General features: G+C 35.4%; 1 protein-coding gene across 1 annotated transcript; it reads left to right on the plus strand.

Moving 5' to 3' along the window:
- Positions 1-781: 781 nt before the first annotated feature.
- On the plus strand, positions 782-16,072 carry LOC111709070 (cytosolic purine 5'-nucleotidase). Its single transcript, XM_023482656.1, has 18 exons — positions 782-930; positions 1,994-2,073; positions 2,544-2,598; positions 3,447-3,503; positions 3,806-3,849; positions 5,240-5,405; positions 6,284-6,334; positions 6,994-7,088; positions 8,828-8,912; positions 9,021-9,109; positions 9,608-9,673; positions 10,946-11,100; positions 12,108-12,169; positions 12,501-12,583; positions 13,511-13,597; positions 13,971-14,078; positions 14,986-15,060; positions 15,519-16,072. Exons 1-18 carry the CDS (start codon positions 835-837, stop codon positions 15,658-15,660), a joined length of 1,596 nt encoding a protein of 531 aa, XP_023338424.1. The 5' UTR covers positions 782-834; the 3' UTR covers positions 15,661-16,072.
- Positions 16,073-16,160: the final 88 nt, after the last annotated feature.

The following is a 16,160-nucleotide window of genomic DNA, read 5'->3' on the forward strand; positions in this document are numbered from 1 at the left end:
AAAAAATATCATGATGAATATATGAAATTATTGGTTTCAATTGGGTTTAATTTGCATTTTCCACTCATTTTTAAATCTTTAGAAAAGCTACTCTGCAAAACTTTGAAAAAATATTGTCTTTGTTTATATTCAATTATTTCTAATTTATAAAATTTTCTTGTCGTCAATGTAGTATGTTAATATCTTAAATAAATCTAATAAATTATTTTAAAGTAAAAATGTATTTTTCATTGCCCATACCCTTTATTTCTATTGAAAAAAAAACATCTAATTGTAATGACATTGACTATTACTTTAGAATTTAGAATTATTCAACATATGTTGACTTAAAATCTGAAATATCTGAATTGTCTGAACATTTCAATTATTTTCGTGTAAATTTAAAAGATATTCAATTTTAAAATCCACCTTTTATTTAAAAACAAAAACAAAGTAACAACTCGCTATTCGCTATTCGCTATCCTTTGTAATTATATTTATGAATTAGAAAATGCCTCCTTGACGAAGACGACAATTGCAGGAATGACAGTTGAGAAATACATATTGTGCGGTATTTGCGCAAACTTTATCAGTTACGAAAACGAAATACTTTCTGAGCGGTTTGCACATTTAAATGAAATAGTATTTTACGCAACTTTAGATTAATACGTGGCGCGTAATGAAAAAGTTATTAAGTAAAATCGTTATTTGTATTATTCACCAAATAGAAGTTTTGTTTTTATCGAAACGTCGCGTACATACTGTAACTACAACTACACTGTTAAACAACTGACCTAACTAATTTAAAATTCTTATTATATTTATGCAGATAACTGTAAATTTACCAAATCAAAAATGGACGCTCCTGGTGCTTGTGCATCTTCCATGGAGAAGAGAGAACCTCACAAGCGCATATTTACAAACAGATCTCTCTCACTGGAGAAAATCAAGGTGAATAAATAAGTTTAAACAAATTCTAGTCTTTGAATTTGATTTACATGGGGGGGGGGGGGCGGTGTTAAGTTACTTAATAATAGACGACGGCCGAATTCCTTTTTCAGTTGCTCTTTGAATATATCGTTCAATAAAAGAGTGTCTCGGGACCAACGGACGGCTGCCAATCCGTACTCCCCCCACACCCTAAAAATAAATTTAAGATAACTACCCCCCGGAGCCCGTTCTCTCCACCATAATGTTTAAACAGTGGTCGTGAAGTTTACGTACTTCATAATGTTTAAACAGTGGTCATGCAGTTCACGTACTTTAGGGGACGATAGTTTGGCCGCTAGATGTCTCACGCAAAATTCTTATCTGATAGATAGATACTTCATACGAGAGACCTCTTACGGCCAAACTATCGTCCCCCAAAGTAAGTGAACTTCACGACCACTATCTAAAGAGAGAACGTGCTCTGGACGAGTTCTAGTATACGCTACTGATTGATAAGTTTCTATAATTATAACGAATCTACTTCTCACATTGAAAAATAATTCGAAATATTGGACTTTATCTTGCAATCTGTTTTTCCGTTTAACGCCTGAAACTAATTTCCAATAAGTTTCTTATTGGTTGTAATTCAGTGATAGAATAATCTATTTGTTTTTAGTTGCGCGTAAAATTACATAGAAGCTTATTTTTCAAGATTTCTTTTCAGTGTACTGAATCAATTGGTCGGTCCTGTCATACGATTTTTTGGACCATCTCGACCCCCTTCTCCCCCCCCTCCTATCAATTTTGTACATTACCATCTAATTTTAAAGAAAATTATTGTTTTTAATTTCGTATTTAAATTTTAGGGTTAGATTAGGTTTAGACAATTTCTTGGCAGAGTGCTGCGGCTAGGACAGACTATGGGGCCGGGCACTGCGATCACATGACCAATTATATCTATGCGTTAAATATGAGATGCATGTAAAAAATCACAAGAGAGGGGGGGGGGCGCAGGGAGTGATCCAAAAATCGTTTTTTAGGAAATTACCAAATCAATTTGTATACAAACTTCTGGTATTTCTAGTTCTATGGATTTGATATGGATTATACCCTGGCCGAATATATATCTCCAAACTATGAGAAGCTTGGTTTCAACATGATCAGGTTAGAAAATACTTTTATAATAGATTAATAACAATACAGATAGAACACTAGAAGTCGTCTTTTAAAGAATTATGGGTTTTTCGTTTATATATTTCTCTCTTGCAGATTTTACTTCCTTTTGATTCCTTATATTTCTCTTGTGGCTAAAATTGTTTGGATGATTTAAATAAATCTTTATAATAAAACAACAAATTCGTGTTTATGTCACCGATAGCCGGCCAAACGGCTGAATCGAATGGGATGAATTTTTTTGTGTACACTCATGGATGGCCGTGTCCTAGGGTTAAAAAATCAAAATTTTTAAATTTTTCAAAGTTTTGATTTCATTTTTTTTTTTTCACGGGCAACGCCGGGCCCTTCAGCTAGTAAAACATAAATTTAATTGACATCAGAAATAGATTCTACAGAATATGAAAATGACAAAGCTTGATTTTTGTCCAAAATTCCTCATTACTCATGTTATGTTTAAGAGACCATATGCTGAAACTAGGATACCCATCAGAACTAGCAAAACTCGAGTTCAAGGTAACAAAGTATTGTTCTAACAACTTTAAATAATTGATTTATGTCTAACTAATTAATCCCTTAATTTGCAGATATTTAATCAATTAATCAACCTATTTTCAATTTTAATTATTGTCTTGTAATTGATTTTAAAAAATATCCTTTTGATTGATTGATTGATTGACTGTCTAATAACTTGATTATTGTTATTTCCTATCCGTGGATTGATTGTCCAAATTACTTAACACTAGGTTGAGTTCCTTATCCGTGAACTATGGTGGGAGAAATAATGATAATTGATTGGTTGATTAATTTATTAATTGATTGTTTAATATACTTCAATGGATTACGGTGTGATGTTTGATTGATTGATTGTCTAAATTGCTATTTTACTCTAGACTAAGATCTCTTTCCATGGATATTGTTGGGATACACGATTGAATGATTGATTGATTGTCTTGTCTTAAATACTCGGCTGAATTCCCTATCCTTGACCCCCCCCCCCCTCCCCGGCTGGGTAAAGCAAGTGGGGGTTAAAGGTTCGGCATTGGAATGGGTGAGGGACAGTCTTTTACACACTTGCCGGCGGTCTGAGGGGTCGACACGCTCTTGCAAATTCCATGATGTTTGACAGATTTATTGATTGATTTTCTAATCTAATGATGTTCTGATTGATTGGTTTGTTGTTCAATAAACTTTATCATTAGGTTGAGTTCCGTGAACTATGATTTGATGCTTGATTGATTTATTGTCCAAATTAATATTTTACTAGACTGTGGTCTCCCTATCCATAGATATTGCTGGGATAAATGATTGATTGATTGACTGATTTTCTAATTTTCTAATTATCTAATATACTTTATCACTAGGCTGAGTTTCCTATCCGTGGACTGTGGTGGGATAACCTCCACGGAAACCTACTCAAGGTAATTAATATAATAGTTAATAATCTAGTAAGAAAGCTATTTATCGCTAAAAACATTTTGTAAGCTTATAGCATGTATTGTAACTATCACAATTAGTCGCAGAGTTAATGCTATACCCTGACATCTGTTGGTATGTTTTTGTGGATCTTATTTTTAAAAAAAAATGTTTATTATTTAGAATCACAGTTTTAAAGAACGTTTTCTCATCTTTTTTGCTGACATTTATGTTGTTTCTTTTTGTAGAAAGTCAAATTCGAAAACGTATAAACTATTTATGATCAATTATAATTAATTTTTTTCAGGTCGACGGATTCGGTAATATTCTCTTCTGTGTGCACGGTCTCAGGTAATAATAGGTTACATTTTCACGAGTAATTTGTTTCAGGGGAGGGGGGGGGGGGGTTACATTATCATGTTAGGAGAAATTTTCCATTAATTTGTTAAATTTTTTAAAAAAAATTTTGGTGTATCAATGTTTGTTTATCACGGGTGTGATAATTTAAAACATTAATGTTACGCCAATTTTCAAGCCTATTTTTTGTTCAGGTTTCTAGAATTTTCCCTTGGGATATCTTTACACTTCTAGAATCTAGCTACATTTTGCACTAGGAGCTTGGGATATCTTTACACTTCTAGCTACATCTTGCACTAGGAGCTTGGGATATGTTTACACTTTTAGCTACATTTTGCACTAGGAGCTTGGGATATGTTTACACTTTTAGCTACATTTTGCACAAGGAGCTTGGGATATCTTTGCACTTCTAGCTACATTTTGCACTAGGAGCTTGGGATATCTTTCCACTTCTAGCTACATCTTGCACTAGGAGCTTGGGATATCTTACTTCTAGCTACATCTTGCAATAGGAGCTTGGAATATTTTTACACTTCTAGCTACATCTTGCATTAAGAGCTTTGGATATCTTTATACTTTTAGCTACATCTTGCACTAGGAGCTTGGGATATCTTTACACTTCAAGCTGCATCTTGCACTAGGAGTTTGGGATATCTTTACACTTCTAGCTACATCTTGCACAAGGAGCTTGGGATATCTTTACACTTCTAGCTACATCTTGCACAAGGAGCTTGGAATATCTTTACACTTCTAGCTACATCTTGCACTAGGAGCTTGGGATATCTTTGCACTTCTAGCTACATCTTGCACTAGGAGCTTGGGATATGTTTACACTTTTAGCTACATTTTGCACTAGGAGCTTGGGATATCTTTACACTTCTATACATCTTGCACTAAACAAGTTTGACATATAATTAATTTTGCCCAACAGAACACGTCAGATATAAAGAACATTGGATATCCTGGGGTTTTCTTCCGTTTTCTCCGGGTATATCAGAGGCCGAATTTAAAGAATTTGAGATGCGGCTCCACCACGCGGTTGGTTCCACTTAGAATCGTATTCAATGTTTCAAGACTTAAGCCGGCGCTCAATTGAAACTGGTTATTGGCGGATTTGAGAAGCGGCTCAAATTCATTAAATTCTGACTCAATTCAGCTAAACTATTCGTTTTTATCCACATAATCATGCTTAAATAGGATTTGTTCAAATTTAAATCATATCACCTCACTTTCTTCTATTCTCCAGAGTAGACAGCAGACAGTCTTAGCTTCTCTTGGGCTATCCCTGAAAATTGTCTTCTCAAAAATTGCAATAAAGCTTTGTAGAATGAGATCAAGGAGACACCTTTCAGCCCAGAAAAAAATAATCTTTTTATTCTTTCAGATTTTTGAAGCCCGAGGAGATATCTGTAACCTATCCGAATAAGTTTATCCAACTTGAAGAGAAGAGAATCTATGTTTACAACACCTTGTTCAACCTACCAGAGATATATCTCATTGCTGCAATCATAGACTACTTCGCTAAACATCCAGAGTACAAGGAAACCAAGGTGTGCACTCAAAATACTTTTACTTGCAAACCAGGGGTGTATATTTTTTTGAAAAACATTCCCCTAGTAGTTTTTTTAGGATTTCCTTCGCTGTATTTGGAAGTTTTTGGGGAAAAGGATCTTATAGGATTATAATACCCTTGCCTTTCAGTGGCCAATTCATTCAACATAATTTTTGTTGAATGTGAGAGGGGTGGGCTTTAAAATAATACACCCCTATTTCAAACTTTGTGATTGAATTGAAAATTGATTTAAAACGTCTGTTGATCATATTGGAGGTCGTTAGCGGGGACTTGTATTATTTTCATCTTAAACCTTGAATTAGTTAGGATTCATTTAAGCTTTTCAGAAAAATGTCAACAGACTTGGGAACTTTTGTGTTGGTTACTCACAATCCCAATCGCTTGATCTCGATTTCCACTGTGGGCACTTTTAATATGAGGATCAATGCTTAATCACTTCACTTCAGTTATTCCTCCTCTGATTAAAGCTCCCTTAAACCCCATGACTGGGTACGATTACCATGCCGGATATCAAATAAAGATCAAATTAATCTGCAGATTAACAAAAGAGCTAAATCAAGCATTGATTTCCTAGCTTCGGTAAAATAATTATTGTCGTTTTTGTTGGGTCGAAGAAAAAGCGAATGAATATATTTAGATCCTTTTGTATAATTATTGACGCAATTTCTGAATTATGTGTATTCTGTGAAAAGTAATAACAAATGAAATATGTTAAGGAAAAGCCGTAAGAAAAATTTATAAAAAATAATGTAACTGTTCTTGCTGCAAGAAATGAAATTTATTTATTTCTGATGTTTCAGTTTAGAGATTTTGTATAAACCATCATCCCTATTCACCAAATGTTAAATATTGCAGGAAGGGTTTAAGTGGAAAGATCTGCTGATGTCCTACGAGTCAATATTTCAGGTTTGTCGATTTTTTAAAACAATTTTTAAATTTTTTTTTTTTTATAATGTTTATAAAATAAAATTGTACGAGGCATTGTTAATAATTTCTCCATCTGCGCGTCCACAGGTTCTCGTTTTCTTTCTTCTTATAATTTGTCGCCCGTCCATTTTGGTTTGTTGGTTTTTATTTTTTCTTTCTTAAGAAATTGTTATAGTTGGAAAAACGTCTCCATTCCCCTGGGATGGACATAACCGAGTAGGATAAAAAAACTTTCTGTGAGAAAGATTGGGGGTTACGTACATTTTTTAATTCCGCAATATAAGCATAAAATCTGGAGGCGCCTACCAAGATAAATTCAGACTAGCTTGGGAACCCAGGTTTGCAAGGAAACAAAAGTTCCGCTATAAAAGTCAACAGACAAACAAACAGAGATTAATAGTTCATATACACATAGAATATAGATACACTATTTAAACGTATATTGAGCATGATTTTGCAGAGTAGTTCAGTTTACTTTACCATATAATGTATGATCCGCTAAAATCAAAGCAGACATGGGTAAGTGGCTGGAGCTTGACTCTGGAGCTCAACCTCACACTGCGTACAGGACATGAAACATTGACTGTAGGTTGATTGTTAATGATAATAATAAAGATTACTAACTTCTATACTGCCAGGATGTGAGGAACGCTGTTGACTATGTTCATATGAGAGGAGAACTTAAAGAGAAAACTTGTGAAAATCTTCAGCTTTATATTCATAAGGACGAAAGGTCAGACTAAACATCAAGACGGACATAGACAAAGACTCAGATATAAATACGGACTCAAATACAGACACAGGCTCAGATACAGACACCGACTCAGATACAGACAAGGACTCAGATATAGACACGGACTCAGATACAGAGACAGGTTAGATACAGACATGGGCTCGGATACAGAGACAAAGACAGGTTAGATACAGACATGAGCTCGGATATAGTCACATGCTCAGATACAGACACCAACTCGGATACGGATAGGGACTCAGAAACAGACAATGGTCCAGATACAGACATGGGCCCAGATACAGACATGGGCCGAAATACAGACACAGACTAGATACAGACACGTACCCAGATACAGACACAGACTCAGATGCAGACAAGGACTCAAATACAGGCACGGACTCAGATACAGACACGGACTCAGATACAGACGACTCAGATACATATATAGACTCAGATACAAATACGAACTTCTATACAGACATGGACTCATATAGAGACATGGACTTTTTTTTACAGACACAGACTCCGATACAGTCATGAACATTGAAATAGACACTGACTCCGATACAGACACTGACTCCGATTCAGACACTGACTCCAATACAGACAACGACTCCGATTCAGACAACGACTCAGATTCTGACACCAACTCAGATTCAGGCACCAACTCCGCTTCAGACACCAACTTCGATTCAGACACCGGCTCCGATATAGACACCAACTCAGATACAGACACCAACTCTGATTTAGACACTGACTCCAATGCAGACACCAACTTCAATGCAGACACCAACTCTGATGCACACACTGACTATGATGCACACACCCACTATGATGCACACACCAACTCTTATTCAGAAACTTGCTCTGATTTAAACACCAACTCTGATGCAGACAATTACTCTGATACAGACACCAACTTCGATACAGACGCCGATTTCAATACAGATGCCGACTTCAATACAGAAGCGGACTTCAATACAGACGCTGACTTCAATACAGACGCCGACTTCAATACAGACGCTGACTTCAATACAGACACTGACTTCAATACAGATGCTGACTTCAATACAGACGCTGATTCAATAGAGACGCTGACTTCAATACAGACGCTGACTTCAATACAGACGCCGACTTCAATACAGACGCCGACTTCAATACAGACACCAACTCTGATGAAGCCACCTACTCTTACGCAGACAACGACTCTGATTCAGACACCAACACTCTGATTTAGACACTGACTCTGATTCAGACACCAATTCTGATGCAGACACCGACTCTGATTTAGACACTGACTCCGATTCATTCACCAACTCTGATGCAAGACACCAACTCTGATTTAGACACTGATTCCGATTCATTCACCAACTCGATGCAGACACGGACTCTGATTTAGACACTGATTCCGATTCCGATTCAGACACTGACTCCGAGGCAGACACTGGACACTGATTTAGACACTGACTCCGATTCAGACACCGACTCTGAGGCAGACACTGGACACTGATTTAGACACTGACTCCGATTCAGACACCGACTTTGAGGCAGACACTGGACACTGATACAAATTCCTCAAATACAGACGGATATGAAACAACGACTAATACACTAATAATTTTAGAGAGGTAATGATGCTCATTATTATTATCATTGTAGATTATTATTATTATTGTAGATTATTATTATCATCATTGACGATTATTATTATTGTTGTAGATAATTGTTATTATTATTAGGTTGCCAAAGGTATTATATAATCTTCGAGCATCAGGAGCTAAAACATTCCTTCTCACCAACTCAGATTGGAACTATACTAACAAGGTCAGGATAGTGATAAATACTTACTACAAAATCTAAACAATTCCTTAATCTATTTAATTAATCTGCAGATTCCTGAAAGCCTGACAACAGCTAAAATGTTATTATTAGGTTATGGAGTACCTGCTTAACTTTCCCGACGCACCCTACGCCGGGGAGAGCTGGCAGAGATATTTTGATTATACCTTTGTTGATGCCAGGTTAGTTCAATCAGGTTTTATCAGGTTTGATCTGTGTTTTTTTCTTGGTTAATCTAGTAAAATCTGTTTTTTTTTGGTTAGTAGGGTTTAATCTGATTTTGTATTATTTATTAGAGGTTAAATCTGAGGTTGTCCTGTCTGATCTGGTTTGACCTATGTTTGTCTTGGTTAATCTGTTTTAATCTTGTTTTGTCTTTTTAATCTGGTTTAATCTGGTGTTGTCTTGGTAAATCAGGTTTAATCTGGTTTGTCTTGGTTTATCAGGTATAATCTGGTTTTGTCTTGGTTAATCTTGTTAAATCTGGGGTTGTCTTGGTAAATCTAAGTTCCTCTCGATTTATCTGGTCAAGTCTTGTTTTTTAAACCTGGTCTGTACTGTGTCTTGTCATGCCGCGTTCGGTTTGGAGATACCCTGAACAAGACGACATTCAGATCCGTAGAGATCTTACAATTTTATTGAATCTGCGTCAACAATTCGTTTAATTCTGGTTGATGTAGGAAGCCTGAGTTCTTCAGTGAGGGAACTGTGATGAGACAGGTGGACAAGAATACAGGACAGCTCAGGTACAGCATCATGTTATGCAGTTGGGGGGGGGGGGAATGAGGGAACTGTGATGCGACAGGTGGACAAGAATACAGGACAGCTAAGGTACAACATTACTATAAGCAGGAAAGAATTGATAGCATAATGAATTTAGCTTAGATTTTATTAGGTTTCATTTTCATTCTTGACCAATGACCATTCTTAACCAAAGCCTTATCACGATTTCTTAACTTTTGTCGTTTTTTTTGTTATCAATTTTTTTTAATTAGTTTTTTTTTCTCCATAGCTGCAGGATGGGGAGGGAGATGCAAGCCTCACTCGTATAACCTTCATCTTGCAATTTACTCACTAACACCCCTATTATATCCTCCGCCAAAATATTTTGCCATTTTCTCCTAAAATATAATATTTTGTACATGACCGCTGATGTTGATCTTCTCTAAAAATATTTTTGAAGGAAGAAAGAGATTAAATTTTCACCAAAAATAACACATTTTTGTTTCCAATTCGGTTCAAAATTATCTTAATCTGTCTATCTAACTGATTTTAGATAACTTAAAATCGGATCGCACGCAAAACTGCGTTATTTTTGGTAAAGATTAAATTTCTCCTTACCTTCAAATACATTTTTAGAGAAGATCAACATCAGCAGACATGTACAAAATATTACATTATAGGAGGAAATCGCCATAAATTACAGTTTTTAATCAAGAATTGTTACTTTTATTACTCCCCCCCCCCCCCAAAAAAAAAATATGATAAATATGTTAAGGTTATAATAGATGCCATGACATCTTTAAAATCTTAAATCAACACTGCATTTAAAAGTAAAGACATTTTGCCGGAGGATATAGGGGTGCGGCTAGAAAGCGCTACGAGTGAGTGCGTTGCCGCAACTCTATGTTTGTGAGTAAATTGCGGGATGGAGGCTATACGGTTGCGGGTTGCCTTCCTCCCCCCACCGCGCTGAAGAAATAAGATGCATTAAGCGAAGAAAAAAAAAATTGTGGTCATATACACCAAATTGGAGAGACCCGGATAAGTAAGTAAGTAAGCGGAAATTACTTCGCTGATGGAGTGACACTTAGCCCCCCCCCCCTTCTCGCCCTCCACTCAGCAAAATAGAATTTACAAACAAACTTAAATAAAATCACTACAAAAAGACAAAAAATGTAAATATTTAGGGTTTTATTTGCTGAATATGATGTCCAAGTTTTCAATTGATCCTCCAGATCATAATTTTTTAAAAATATACACTTCTATTTCCTCCATTAGAAGTTACCCTGTTTTAGTTTGGGTCATCACACTGGAAGTATCAAGGAGGACGCTGTTTACTCCGGAGGTAGTTGTGACGTTCTCTCCAGGCTTATCGGAGCCAGGGGCAGGGATGTTCTTTACGTTGGAGATCATATCTTTGGAGATGTACTCAAGTCAAAGAAGCTCAGAGGTATTTAGTGGACTAAAGTATGACTTTGGTAAAAAAAAAAACAGAATCCTCTGAAAAATAGTTAAAATCTAGAAAGAAATGTAACTTCGATGGGGGNTTTTGATTTTCAAGCTAGTGCTGGCTAATTTATTTGCTTTTTAACCTATAAAAATAAAAAAGATGCACGTACAATTGCTCAAATGTGATCTTATTTCACAGTTGTATGAGAGAGAGAGAGAGAGAGAGTTACAACGTCACCCATACAACAGTGGATAAGAAAGACAAAGAAAGACTTTAGTTATGATTTTTATTAGTTCAATTAACATGAAACAAAGAAAATTGTGTGGTGACCAGTGTACACTGACCCATTTCACCTTTTTGATTTTCAAGCTAGTGCTGGCTAATTTATTTGCTTTTTAACCTATAAAAATAAAAAAGATGCACGTACAATTGCTCAAATGTGATCTTATTTCACAGTTGTATGGTTCCCACATACAAACGTTAAAAACGTTGATCCATCTTGTAAAATGTTGAGACTTAGTAGTGAAGCATTATTACCATATAAAATAAAATAAAGAAGAAAGAATAAATACATCTTAGAAACCAAAGTATTAAAGTGCTACGGGTTATTAATGTTTAGTGATTTTAATGTGATGCATTCAATCACATTTGATTTAAGATGTTGACTCTGTAGTTTAGTAATTCATGCCTTGCATCTCTAATTTTGTATCTGGATCCGAATCCACATTTTTTCCACAGAAGTCAGAAATTTTGTGTTTTGAACCTCAGCATAGAGCATCAACCTCCATTCTCCAATATCCATCTAATGCAGACCTATGGATTTGTTCTTGAAGGGACAACTTTAATTGAAGGATCAAGCATTTTTTCTTATAAGTTGATTTTAAAGTGGCCACATTGCATTTTGGGATCAAATAAACTCCCTTCCCCAGGATGGATCCGGAAATTGAAAACAGATTTCTGACCATCAAAGATTCAACAAAATTTTGATATCCAAAGTTTGTTTCTAGGTTGGAGAACCTTCCTCATAGTTCCAGAACTTAACGACGAACTTAATGTTTGGACAACAAAGGTTAGAGCATAATTTAGTATTTTCTATTGTTACTCTGGTAAATTAAGTTGTTTTCGCATTTATGCTTCTGAGACAGTGACAAAAATTATCAGAATTTAACACTTTTTTGTTGAGAAATTTACTATGTCTTCCAGATTGTTTTTGAGATAATGTTCTAAAGTGCACAATTGTGAATCAGACATTTTCGAGTTTAACCAATAACAAATTTAAAAATAAAAAGTGATGTTTTTAATTAGAAGAATAGATAAACGACTTAAATTCAGATTTACACACGTTTTCAATGTATAAATTTCAGTTTTCTAATATTTCCTTTTATTCACTTATTGTTTAGAAGGACCTTTTCGACAAACTTCAAAGTTATGACCACGAGTTGTCTGAACTATACAAGAATATGGACAGCAGCAATCAGGACAGGTAGATAAGGCAAACCGGTTTTATGGGTGGATAGGGGAAACCGGTTCTATGGGTAGAAAGTGGAAACCGGTTTTATGGGTAGATAGTGGAAACCGGTTTTATGGGTAGATATGGGAAACCAGTTCTATGAGTAGATACTGGAAACCGGTGTTATGGGTAGATATTGGAAATCAGTTCTATGGGTAGATAGTGGAAACCGGTTTTATGAGTGGATAATGGAAACCGGTTTTATGGGTTAGATAGTGGAAACCAGTTCTATGTATTAGGACGCAGGTATATAGGAGAAACCTTTTCTATGCAACCACGACATGTAGAGGAAACCGGTTCTATGTATTAGGATGCAGGTATATAGGAGAAACCTTTTCTATGCAACCACGACATGTAGATAGTGGAAACCGGTTCTATGTATTAGGATGCAGGTATATAGGAGAAACCTTTTCTATGCAACCACGACATGTAGAAAGGGGAAACCGGTTCTATGTATTAGGACGCAGGTGTATAGGAGAAACCTTTTCTTTGCAACCACGACATGTAGATAGGGGAAACCGGTTCTATGTATTAGGACGCAGGTATATAGGAGAAACCTTTTCTATGCAACCACGACATGTAGATAGGGGAAACCGGTTCTATGTATTAGGACGCAGGTATATAGGAGAAACCTTTTCTATGCAACCACGACATGTAGATAGAGGAAACCAGTTCTATGTATTAGGACGCAGGTATATAGGAGAAACCTTTTCTATGCAACCACGACATGTAGATAGAGGAAACCGGTTCTATGTATTAGGACGCAGGTATATAGGAGAAACCTTTTCTATGCAACCACGACATGTAGAAAGGGGAAACCAGTTCTTTTTAGCGTAGACATGAAGCTAATGTTTACATAATCAAGAAAAAAATCATTTGTTTAAAATTAATAATGTTTAGGCCAAATGTTGTAAAGATAAAGAAGAGTATCCGTGAGACAATTCACACAATGGAGATGACGTATGGTACAACAGGATCAGTTTTCAGGTTATATTCTTGCCTTTTTTATTTCATTTAAATGCGTATTATGCAAGTAAGTATTAACAAAGAAGGCGTTGCAATTGCATCCATATAATCTATCATATATAAGCAACTAATAACGGTAGCCAGTGCTAAGCAACTTGCTTTTCCTCAGTAAAATATTTTGCGATTGAAAAAATTCCTAAAATTTTTCGCAGACATAGTTTTAATAATTGATGAGGAGGTGGTGATTTTTATGTTAAAAAACTTATTTAATTTTTTTAGCACATTTTTTTAAGTTTAAATTTTGACAAAATTTTCTAAAAAGATTCGTGCATCTTCCATCATGTTCGGCTATTTTTGAAAAAGAAAAATTATTTTAATTTGTAATTGTTGTCAGGTCTGGGTCCCGTCAGACCTTCTTCTCTAGCCAGGTAGTGAGGTATGCTGACCTTTACGCTGGAACTATGCTCAACCTACTCTTCTACCCAACCTTCTACATGTTCAGGTTCGTTCTACTCAAGGTTGTATAATAAGGTTAGATACTCGGGATGCGCTCCAATTTCAGTAAAGACGACCTTTAAAGCAATAGACACTTGAAATCCTCATACGACATGTGCGGCTCATAAAATAAAAACGAACTTAAAAATTAACAACTTGAATTAGAATTGTATTTTTTAGCTTCAAATGTGTTAAATGTGATGATTGTTAGTAAAGTACGACATTTACCTACAGGGTGTCATTTTAATCTTGCCAATTTAAAATTGCTGTAACTTTGTTATTGTTTGAAATTTTTTCATTCTGTGAAAAAATTTGAGTTATAAAAATATTAACGTATTCTTGTATACAATGAAAATTCACAATTCTAATACCAAAAAATGCGCAAATTCAGTTATTTCATTTTAACCATATTCCAATATGATGTTTTCTGAAAAAGTGTTTTACACCTCAACTCTCCCAACAGAACCGTTTAAAGTTTAAAGGGACTGTAAGCGCAACTTTAAGTGACACTTCATGCAAAGATATGAATGCCTGATTTACAACGGTACGATACGGTACACGATCTTATCAAATTCTCCATTATAAGTAAAAAATGTGCATGTCAGTCAGTTGCCATGGGATATGCGAAAATTGTATGTCTCTGTTTTTGTTCAAACGATTCAAACAAAAAAGATGCTATGTCAACAATCCTTTCAACACATTTTTGAAAGATATCTATATAATAAAGCTTTCCGACCATAGGCTATAAAAAAAATCCGATTTTTTTAAAATTGAAATTTCTTTTAATTCGAAGTTTTTTCAAGTGCTTTCAAATTCCACGGGAAACGCTGGACACTTGAGCTAGTTTTATCATAAAACAGACTATTTTTACGATAAACTTAATCTACTTTTGAAGTTTTCCTCTTTATTTCCAGGGCCCCGTCAATGTTGTTACCCCATGAGTCTACTGTTGCTCATCACGATCAAACCTTGCAGGCTGTAACGGCAAGGTGAGTTTAACGATTATTCTACAAAACATCTTGAAGTGAAAATTTCAGTTTGTTAACTTTTGAAATGTGATTTAAGAAAAATAACCTGTTCTCGAATTAATTCTACATTTTGGTTTGATTCAATCATAATAGAAACAAATCTAATTTTTGTAGGATCATCCTAGTAAATCAATTATTCAAGGTGACCCTCACTTTTTACCCCCTTGACTAGATTTACTTCATGTATTCAGGGGTAAATATTTTCTAGAAAAATCTGTTCCCTTTCCCTACTTGAAAAACTTAATTCCCCTTTTGTTAAATATGTTTTGTATGGATTTTATTAGATAAAAATAAATGATTTTCAGGTCAGAAGTATGTTGAAGGGCGAAACAAATTGCCAATTTATTTCCAATTTGTTTTCCTCTTGAGAGCATCGAAAATGTTGATATTATACCCTTCTACATGAATTTACATTTTAGGACTTCAAGATCTGTGTTTAACCGCGGTCTGAGTATGGATGATATGTTGACTAAAGGGGAGGAACCGACACAGTGCCACGAGATCGACGATGACGAGGATTGTGACGAAGTCTCGTCGGAGAAGAGCAATGAGTCCCACTAGAGGTCCCTCACGGTCCTTCAGAGGTCCATTTGGATTGTTGATTGGTTCATCATGAACCGTCTAAGTTCGTCAAGGTCCACTCTGACGTCAACAAGGTCTACATGTGGTCCATTAAGGTTCAATCGAGGACAGTCATGATCTGAGGTCTTAAAAGATTACTATAGGTCCATTTTGGCCCCCAAGTGACTCCGCTCCTTGTGATCTACTGGAGGTCCCATGGTCCATCAAAGTCCACTGGAGGCTTATTAAGGTCTATTGGAGTCCATCCTAACAGGACACAGTCAGAAAATCATCTCAATATTTGATAGCTAAATTGTTTTTGTGATTTTTATGTCTTTATTAACTTTACTTCGTAAAATTTTTCATTTTAATGTTCTAGTCATATTTACCGATGCCCGATGACCTAAACTAATTGGGCGGAAAGAAAATCTTTTAATCTCCATGATACATTTACCAAAGTAATCAATCTATATTAGTGATTTAAAAATTGATTTGTGAAT

This window comes from Eurytemora carolleeae, unplaced genomic scaffold, assembly GCF_000591075.1.
Source record: "Eurytemora carolleeae unplaced genomic scaffold, Eaff_2.0 scaffold925, whole genome shotgun sequence".
Lineage (NCBI taxonomy): Eukaryota > Metazoa > Arthropoda > Copepoda > Calanoida > Temoridae > Eurytemora > Eurytemora carolleeae.